Here is a 9,955-nt window from a genome sequence, read left to right on the forward strand (position 1 = left end):
CCTATTTAGAAAATAGTCTATGCCTAAATTCCTCCTTCCAAAGAGCACAACCTCACACTTTTCCACATTGTATTCCATCTGCCCCTTCATTGCCCACTCTCCTGGCCTGTCCAAGTCCTTCTGCAGCCCCCTTGCTTCCTCAATACTACCTGTCCCTCTACAGATCTTTGTATTACCTGCAAACTTAGCAACAGCGCCTTCAGTTCCTCCTTCCATCCGGTTATTGTGACAAGTTGTGGTCCTGATACCGGGAAGAGTCAGGACTGACCGAGCTCAAACCTGGGATGCGACGGGAAGTCCCGGACTTACTAATCCGTATCCGTCTTTTCTTTCAAGCTGTCAAATTTGGTCGTATGTCCAAGAAACAGAGGGACAGTCTCCACGCGGAGGTGCAGAAGCATCGGATGCAGCAACAGCAGCAACTGGGCAAGGCCGAGGCGGCGGCGCAGTGCTACGCGGCCCCCGCCCACGGCCCGGCCAAGCCAGCCCAGGACCCCTTCCCCCCTGGTGCAGGCAAGCCGGGCCTCGGGGCCTACTGCCCCCCGGAAGCGGGCTCCTCTCCGGGGCAGCCGGGTTTCCAGCCGAACGAGGTGAAGCCGCGCCCCTTCGGCGCCCAGGAGTCAGCCGCAGGGGACCTGGTCACGCGGCCCCCCAACGTGGCGCGGCTCCACGCCGCCGCGCTGGCATCCGGCACGCATCTCGGTGAGTAGCGCTCGCCACACAGCCATGCCGCAATTCCGCCCACTCTCCACCAACGGTCAACATGCGGGGGGGGGGGGGGGGGGGGACCATTGACCAGAACCGGAAGTGGACCATCGCTGAATCCCCATCCCCTTCCCCACTATCAACGGCGTCACAGTGGTTAGCACTGTTGCCTCACAGCGCCAGGGACCCGGGTTCGATTCCGGCCTCGGGTCACCGTCTGTGCGGAGTCTGCACGTCCTCCCCGTGTCTGCGTGGGTTTCCTCCGGGTGCTCCGGTTTCCTCCCACAGTCCAAAGATGTGCAGGTTAGGTGGATTGGCCGCGATAAATTGTCCCTTAGTGTCCAAAGATGTGCAGGTTAGGTGGATTGGCCGTGCTAAATTGTCCCTTAGTGACCAAAGGTGTGCAGGTTGGGTGGATTGGCCGTGCTAAATTGCCCCTTAGCGTCCAAAGATGTGCGGGTTAGGTGGATTGGCCGTGCTAAATTGCCCCTTAGTGTCCAAAGATGTGCGGGTTAGGTGGATTGGCCGTGCTAAATTGTCCCTTAGTGCCCAAAGATGTGCAGGTTAGGTGGATTGGCCGTGCTAAATTGTCCCTTAGTGTACAAAGATGTACAGGTTAGGTGGATTGGCCGTGCTAAATTGCCCCTTAGTGTCCAAAGATGTGCAGGTTAGGTGGATTGGCCGTGCTAAATTGTCCCTTAGTGTCCAAAGATGTGCAGGTTAGGTGGATTGGCCGTGCTAAATTGTCCCTTAGTGTCCAAAGATGTGCAGGTTAGATGGATTGGCCGTGCTAAATTGTCCCTTCGTGTCCAAAGATGTACTGGTTAGGTGGATTGGCCGTGCTAAATTGCCCCTTAGTGTCCAAAGATGTGTAGGTTAGGTGGGTTGGCCGTTCTAAATTGTCCCTTAGTGTCCAAAGATGTGCAGGTTAGGTGGATTGGCCGTGCTAAATTGTCCCTTAGTGTCCAAAGATGTGCAGGTTAGGTGGGTTGGCCGTTCTAAATTGTCCCTTAGTGTCCAAAGATGTGCAGGTTAGGTGGATTGGCCGTGCTAAATTGTCCCTTAGTGTCCAAAGATGTGCAGGTTAGGTGGATTGGCCGTGCTAAATTGTCCCTTAGTGTCCAAAGATGTGCAGGTTAGGTGGATTGGCCGTGCTAAATTGTCCCTTAGTGTCCAAAGATGTGCAGGTTAGGAGGATTGGCCGTGCTAAATTGTCCCTTAGTGACCAAAGGTGTGCAGGTTAGGAGGATTGGCCGTGCTAAATTGTCCGTTAGTGTCCAAAGATGTGCAGGTTAGGTAGATTGGCCGTGCTAAATTGCCCTTGGTGTTCAAAAATGTGCAGGTTAGGTGGATTGGCCGTGCTAAATTGTCCCTTAGTGTGCAAAGATGTGCAGGTTAGGTGGATTGGCCGTGCTAAATTGTCCCTTAGTGTGCAAAGATGTGCAGGTTAGGTGGATTGGCCATGCTAAATTGCCCTTGGTGTTCAAAAATGTGCAGGTTAGGTGGATTGGCCGTGCTAAATTGTCCCTTAGTGTCCAAAGATGTACAGGTTAGGTGGATTGGCCGTGCTAAATTGCCCTTGGTGTTCAAAAATGTGCAGGTTAGGTGGATTGGCCGTGCTAAATTGTCCCTTAGTGTGCAAAGATGTGCAGGTTAGGTGGATTGGCCGTGCTAAATTGCCCTTGGTGTTCAAAAATGTGCAGGTTAGGTGGATTGGCCGTGCTAAATTGTCCCTTAGTGTGCAAAGATGTGCAGGTTAGGTGGATTGGCCGTGCTAAATTGTCCCTTAGTGTGCAAAGATGTGCAGGTTAGGTGGATTGGCCATGCTAAATTGCCCTTGGTGTTCAAAAATGTGCAGGTTAGGTGAATTGGCCGTGCTAAATTGTCCCTTAGTGTCCAAAGATGTACAGTTTAGGTGGATTGGCCGTGCTAAATTGTCCCTTAGTGTCCAAAGATGTGCAGGTTAGGTGGATTGGCCGTGCTAAATTGTCCCTTAGTGTCCAAAGATGTGCAGGTTAGGGGGATTGGCCGTGCTAAATTGTCCCTTAGTGTCCAAAGATGTACAGGTTAGGTGGATTGGCCGTGCAAAATTGTCCCTTAGTGTCCAAAGATGTGCAGGTTGGGTGGATTGGCCGTGTTAAATTGTCCCTTAGTGTCCAAAGATGTGCGGGTTAGGTGGATTGGCCGTGCTAAATTGTCCCTTAGTGTCCAAAGATGTGCAGGTTAGGTGGATTGGCCGTGCTAAATTGTCCCTTAGTGTCCAAAGATGTGCGGGTTAGGTGGATTGGCCGTGCTAAATTGTCCCTCAGTGTCCAAAGATGTGCAGGTTAGGTGGATTGGCCGTGCTAAATTGTCCCTCAGTGTCCAAAGATGTGCAGGTTAGGTGGATTGGCCGTGCTAAATTGTCCCTCAGTGTCCAAAGATGTGCAGGTTAGGTGGATTGGCCGTGCTAAATTGTCCCTTAGTGTGCAAAGATGTGCAGGTTAGGTGGATTGGCCGTGCTAAATTGCCCTTGGTGTTCAAAAATGTGCAGGTTAGGTGGATTGGCCGTGCTAAATTGTCCCTTAGTGTGCAAAGATGTGCAGGTTAGGTGGATTGGCCGTGCTAAATTGTCCCTTAGTGTGCAAAGATGTGCAGGTTAGGTGGATTGGCCATGCTAAATTGCCCTTGGTGTTCAAAAATGTGCAGGTTAGGTGAATTGGCCGTGCTAAATTGTCCCTTAGTGTCCAAAGATGTACAGTTTAGGTGGATTGGCCGTGCTAAATTGTCCCTTAGTGTCCAAAGATGTGCAGGTTAGGTGGATTGGCCGTGCTAAATTGTCCCTTAGTGTCCAAAGATGTGCAGGTTAGGGGGATTGGCCGTGCTAAATTGTCCCTTAGTGTCCAAAGATGTACAGGTTAGGTGGATTGGCCGTGTTAAATTGTCCCTTAGTGTCCAAAGGTGTGCAGGTTAGGTGGATTGGCCGTGCTAAATTGTCCCTTAGTGTCCAAAGATGTGCAGGTTAGGTGGATTGGCCGTGCTAAATTGTCCCTTAGTGTCCAAAGATGTGCAGGTTAGGTGGATTGGCCGTGCTAAATTGTCCCTTAGTGTCCAAAGATGTGCAGGTTAGGTGGATTGGCCGTGCTAAATTGCCCCTAAGTGTCCAAAGATGTGCAGGTTAGGTGGATTGGCCGTGCTAAATTGTCCCTTAGTGTCCAAAGATGTGCAGGTTAGGTGGATTGGTCATGCTAAATTGTCCTTCAGTGTCCAAAGATGTGCAGGTTAGGTGGATTGGCCGTGCTAAATTGTCCCTTAGTGTCCAAAGATGTGCAGGTTAGATGGATTGGCCGTGCTAAATTGTCCCTTCGTGTCCAAAGATGTACTGGTTAGGTGGATTGGCCGTGCTAAATTGCCCCTTAGTGTCCAAAGATGTGTAGGTTAGGTGGGTTGGCCGTTCTAAATTGTCCCTTAGTGTCCAAAGATGTGCAGGTTAGGTGGATTGGCCGTGCTAAATTGTCCCTTAGTGTCCAAAGATGTGCAGGTTAGGTGGGTTGGCCGTTCTAAATTGTCCCTTAGTGTCCAAAGATGTGCAGGTTAGGTGGATTGGCCGTGCTAAATTGTCCCTTAGTGTCCAAAGATGTGCAGGTTAGGTGGATTGGCCGTGCTAAATTGTCCCTTAGTGTCCAAAGATGTGCAGGTTAGGTGGATTGGCCGTGCTAAATTGTCCCTTAGTGTCCAAAGATGTGCAGGTTAGGAGGATTGGCCGTGCTAAATTGTCCCTTAGTGACCAAAGGTGTGCAGGTTAGGAGGATTGGCCGTGCTAAATTGTCCGTTAGTGTCCAAAGATGTGCAGGTTAGGTAGATTGGCCGTGCTAAATTGCCCTTGGTGTTCAAAAATGTGCAGGTTAGGTGGATTGGCCGTGCTAAATTGTCCCTTAGTGTGCAAAGATGTGCAGGTTAGGTGGATTGGCCGTGCTAAATTGTCCCTTAGTGTGCAAAGATGTGCAGGTTAGGTGGATTGGCCATGCTAAATTGCCCTTGGTGTTCAAAAATGTGCAGGTTAGGTGGATTGGCCGTGCTAAATTGTCCCTTAGTGTCCAAAGATGTACAGGTTAGGTGGATTGGCCGTGCTAAATTGCCCTTGGTGTTCAAAAATGTGCAGGTTAGGTGGATTGGCCGTGCTAAATTGTCCCTTAGTGTGCAAAGATGTGCAGGTTAGGTGGATTGGCCGTGCTAAATTGCCCTTGGTGTTCAAAAATGTGCAGGTTAGGTGGATTGGCCGTGCTAAATTGTCCCTTAGTGTGCAAAGATGTGCAGGTTAGGTGGATTGGCCGTGCTAAATTGTCCCTTAGTGTGCAAAGATGTGCAGGTTAGGTGGATTGGCCATGCTAAATTGCCCTTGGTGTTCAAAAATGTGCAGGTTAGGTGAATTGGCCGTGCTAAATTGTCCCTTAGTGTCCAAAGATGTACAGTTTAGGTGGATTGGCCGTGCTAAATTGTCCCTTAGTGTCCAAAGATGTGCAGGTTAGGTGGATTGGCCGTGCTAAATTGTCCCTTAGTGTCCAAAGATGTGCAGGTTAGGGGGATTGGCCGTGCTAAATTGTCCCTTAGTGTCCAAAGATGTACAGGTTAGGTGGATTGGCCGTGCAAAATTGTCCCTTAGTGTCCAAAGATGTGCAGGTTGGGTGGATTGGCCGTGTTAAATTGTCCCTTAGTGTCCAAAGATGTGCGGGTTAGGTGGATTGGCCGTGCTAAATTGTCCCTTAGTGTCCAAAGATGTGCAGGTTAGGTGGATTGGCCGTGCTAAATTGTCCCTTAGTGTCCAAAGATGTGCGGGTTAGGTGGATTGGCCGTGCTAAATTGTCCCTCAGTGTCCAAAGATGTGCAGGTTAGGTGGATTGGCCGTGCTAAATTGTCCCTCAGTGTCCAAAGATGTGCAGGTTAGGTGGATTGGCCGTGCTAAATTGTCCCTCAGTGTCCAAAGATGTGCAGGTTAGGTGGATTGGCCGTGCTAAATTGTCCCTTAGTGTGCAAAGATGTGCAGGTTAGGTGGATTGGCCGTGCTAAATTGCCCTTGGTGTTCAAAAATGTGCAGGTTAGGTGGATTGGCCGTGCTAAATTGTCCCTTAGTGTGCAAAGATGTGCAGGTTAGGTGGATTGGCCGTGCTAAATTGTCCCTTAGTGTGCAAAGATGTGCAGGTTAGGTGGATTGGCCATGCTAAATTGCCCTTGGTGTTCAAAAATGTGCAGGTTAGGTGAATTGGCCGTGCTAAATTGTCCCTTAGTGTCCAAAGATGTACAGTTTAGGTGGATTGGCCGTGCTAAATTGTCCCTTAGTGTCCAAAGATGTGCAGGTTAGGTGGATTGGCCGTGCTAAATTGTCCCTTAGTGTCCAAAGATGTGCAGGTTAGGGGGATTGGCCGTGCTAAATTGTCCCTTAGTGTCCAAAGATGTACAGGTTAGGTGGATTGGCCGTGTTAAATTGTCCCTTAGTGTCCAAAGGTGTGCAGGTTAGGTGGATTGGCCGTGCTAAATTGTCCCTTAGTGTCCAAAGATGTGCAGGTTAGGTGGATTGGCCGTGCTAAATTGTCCCTTAGTGTCCAAAGATGTGCAGGTTAGGTGGATTGGCCGTGCTAAATTGTCCCTTAGTGTCCAAAGATGTGCAGGTTAGGTGGATTGGCCGTGCTAAATTGCCCCTAAGTGTCCAAAGATGTGCAGGTTAGGTGGATTGGCCGTGCTAAATTGTCCCTTAGTGTCCAAAGATGTGCAGGTTAGGTGGATTGGTCATGCTAAATTGTCCTTCAGTGTCCAAAGATGTGCAGGTTAGGTGGATTGGCCGTGCTAAATTGTCCCTTAGTGTCCAAAGATGTGCAGGTTAGGTGGATTGGCCGTGCTAAATTGTCCCTTAGTGTCCAAAGATGTGCAGGTTAGGTGGATTGGCCGTGCTAAATTGTCCCTTAGTGTCCAAAGATGTGCGGGTTAGGTGGATTGGCCGTGCTAAATTGTCCCTCAGTGTCCAAAGATGTGCAGGTTAGGTGGATTGGCCGTGCTAAATTGTCCCTTAGTGTCCAAAGATGTGCAGGTTAGGTGGATTGGCCGTGCTAAATTGTCCCTTAGTGTCCAAAGATGTGCAGGTTAGGTGGATTGGCCATGATAAATTGTCCCTTAGTGTCCAAAGATGTGCAGGTTAGGTGGATTGGCCGTGCTAAATTGTCCCTTAGTGTCCAAAGATGTGCAGGTTAGGTGGATTGGCCGTGCTAAATTGTCCCTTAGTGTCCAAAGATGTGCAGGTTAGGTGGATTGGCCGTGCTAAATTGTCCCTCAGTGTCCAAAGTTGTGCAGGTTAGGTGGATTGGCCGTGCTAAATTGTCCCTTAGTGTCCAAAGATGTGCAGGTTAGGTGGATTGGCCGTGCTAAATTGTCCCTTAGTGTCCTAAGATGTGCAGGTTAGGTGGATTGGCCGTGCTAAATTGTCCCTTAGTGTCCAAAGATGTGCAGGTTAGGTGGATTGGCCGTGCTAAATTGTCCCTCAGTGTCCAAAGATGTGCAGGTTAGGTGGATTGGCCGTGCTAAATTGTCCCTCAGTGTCCAAAGATGTACAGGTTAGGTGGATTGGCCGTTAGGTGGATCTGGTCACGAACTAGACGTTCTTTGGTGAACTGTCTCAATCATTGCAACACAATTGGAACGTAACATGGTACCGGAAACAGGGCAGGACCCAGCCGTATAAATACTGCGGCTACCAGAGCAGGTCAGAGGCTGGGAATCCTGCGGAGAGAAACTCACCTCCTGACCCCCCCCGAGGGGGTGTAGGGGCTGGAGGAGGTTACAGAGATAGGGAGGGGGTGTAGGGACTGGAGGAGGTTACAGAGATAGGGAGGGGGTGTAGGGGCTGGAGGAGGTTACAGAGATAGGGAGGGGGTGTAGGGACTGGAGGAGGTTACAGAGATAGGGAGGGGGTGTAGGGGCTGGAGGAGATTACAGAGATAGGGAGGGGGTGTAGGGGCTGGAGGAGGTTACAGGGATAGGGAGGGGGTGTAGGGGCTGGAGGAGGTTACAGGGATAGGGAGGGGGTGCAGGGACTGGAGGAGGTTACAGGGATAGGGAGGGGGTGTAGGGGCTGGAGGAGGTTACAGAGGTAGGGAGGGGCAGGAGGGGGTTACAGAGATCGGGAGGGGGTGTAGGGACTGGAGGAGGTTACAGAGATAGGGAGGGGGTGTAGGGGCTGGAGGAGGTTACAGAGATAGGGAGGGGGTGTAGGGGCTGGAGGAGGTTACAGAGATAGGGAGGGGGTGTGGGGGCTGGAGGAGGTTACAGAGATAGGGAGGGGTTGTAGGGAGCTGGAGGAGGTTACAGAGATAGGGAGGGGGTGTAGGGGCTGGAGGAGGTTACAGGGATAGGGAGGGGGTGGAGGGGGTTACAGAGATCGGGAGGGGGTGTAGGGGCTGGAGGAGGTTACAGAGGTAGGGAGGGGCTGGAGGGGGTTACAGAGATCGGGAGGGGGTGTAGGGGCTGGAGGAGGTTACAGAGATAGGGAGAGGGTGTAGGGGCCGGAGGAGGTTACAGAGATAGGGAGTGGGTGTAGGGGCTGGAGGAGGTTACAGAGATAGGGAGGGGGTGTAGGCGCTGGTGGAGGTTACAGAGATAGGGAGGGGGTGTAGGGGCTGGAGGAGGTTACAGAGATAGGGAGGGAGTGTAGGGGCTGGGGGGGTTACAGAGATAGGGAGGGGGTGTAGGGGCAGGAGGAGGTTATAGAGATAGGGAGGGGGTGTAGGGGCTGGAGGAGGTTACAGAGATAGGGAGGGGGTGTAGGGGCTGGAGGAGGTTACAGAGATAGGGAGGGGGTGTAGGGTCTGGAGGAGGTTACAGAGATAGGGAGGGGGTGTAGGGGCTGGAGGAGGTTACAGAGATAGGGAGGGAGTGTCGGGGCTGGAGGAGGTTACAGAGATAGGGAGGGGGTGTGGGGGCTGGAGGAGGTTACACGGATAGGGAGGAGGTGTGGGGGCTGGAGGAGGTTACAGAGACAGAGAGGGGGTGTAGGGGCTGGAGGAGGTTACAGAGATAGGGAGGGGGTGTAGGGGCTGGAGGAGGTTACAGAGACAGAGAGGGGGTGTAGGGGCTGGAGGAGGTTACAGATATAGGGAGGGGGTGTAGGGGCTGGAGGAGGTTACAGAGATAGGGAGGGGGTGTAGGGGCTGGAGGAGGTTACAGAGATAGGGAGGGGGTGTAGGGGCTGGAGGAGGTTACAGAGATAGGGAGGGGGTGTAGGGGCTGGAGGAGGTTACAGAGATAGGGAGGGGGTGTAGGGGCTGGAGGAGGTTACAGAGATAGGGAGGGGGTGTAGGGGCTGGAGGAGGTTACAGAGATAGGGAGGGGGTGTAGGGGCTGGAGGAGGTTACAGAGATAGGGAGGGGCTGGCGGAGGTTACAGAGATAGGGAGGGGGCGGGCTGAAGTGGAGGGGGGTGGTGGTCATCGTGTGCCAAGTTGCTGTGCGAGTGATTAACGGGACCCTCTGTACTGTCGCCCGGTCTCACAGAGCACGTGATCCAGAATGTTGTGAAGTCTCACCGAGAAACTTCCCAGTTCGTGTGCGAGCACCTGCAGTCTCTGCGCTGGAAGATATTCTCACCGAGTGAGATCGAGGCCTACCAGAGGAAGGTGAGTTAACCATCCGTGTCCCACTCGGGTTCGACAACGCCATTCAGCCCCTCTGCTCTCGTACCGGTGTTCCTGCTCCATCCACCCTCCATCTCACCCTCATCACCAATTCCGTCTATACCACTCTCCATAGAGTGTTTATCCAGCCCCCCTCCCAACATATCGCTGCTCTTCCCCTCGAGCTCTCCTCGTGGGAGTGAGTCCCACATTCTCCCCCACTCCCAGTGGGAGCGAGTCCCACATTCTCCCCCCACTCCCCGTGGGAGCGAGTCCCCCATTCTCCCCCACTCCCCCTGTGGGAGCGAGTCCCTCATTCTCCCCCACTCCCGTGGGAGCGAGTCCCCCATTCTCCCCCACTCCCCGTGGGAGCGAGTCCCACATTCTCCCCACTCCCCGTGGGAGCGAGTCCCACATTCTCCCCCACTCCCCGTGGGAGCGAGTCCCACATTCTCCCCCACTCCCCGTGGGAGCGAGTCCCCCATTCTCCCCCACTCCCCCTGTGGGAGCGAGTCCCTCATTCTCCCCACTCCCCGTGGGAGCGAGTCCCCATTTCTCCCCCACTCCCCGTGGGAGCGAGTACCACATTCTCCCCCACTCCCCGTGGGAGCGAGT

The 9,955-nt window shown here is 52.7% G+C and overlaps 1 protein-coding gene across 1 annotated transcript in view; it reads left to right on the forward strand.

Moving 5' to 3' along the window:
- The window catches only part of LOC140402864 (nuclear receptor ROR-alpha-like), a 30,349-nt gene extending 20,997 nt beyond the window's left edge, over positions 1-9,352 (forward strand). The window contains exons 4-5 of the mRNA XM_072490489.1: positions 337-702; positions 9,222-9,352. Of these exons, the coding sequence (XP_072346590.1) occupies positions 337-702; positions 9,222-9,352 (497 nt within the window). The remainder of the gene's footprint in view (positions 1-336; positions 703-9,221) is intronic.
- Positions 9,353-9,955: the final 603 nt, after the last annotated feature.

The sequence above is a fragment of the Scyliorhinus torazame genome, chromosome 26 (genome assembly GCF_047496885.1).
Source record: "Scyliorhinus torazame isolate Kashiwa2021f chromosome 26, sScyTor2.1, whole genome shotgun sequence".
In the NCBI taxonomy this organism is placed as follows: Eukaryota; Metazoa; Chordata; class Chondrichthyes; order Carcharhiniformes; family Scyliorhinidae; genus Scyliorhinus; species Scyliorhinus torazame.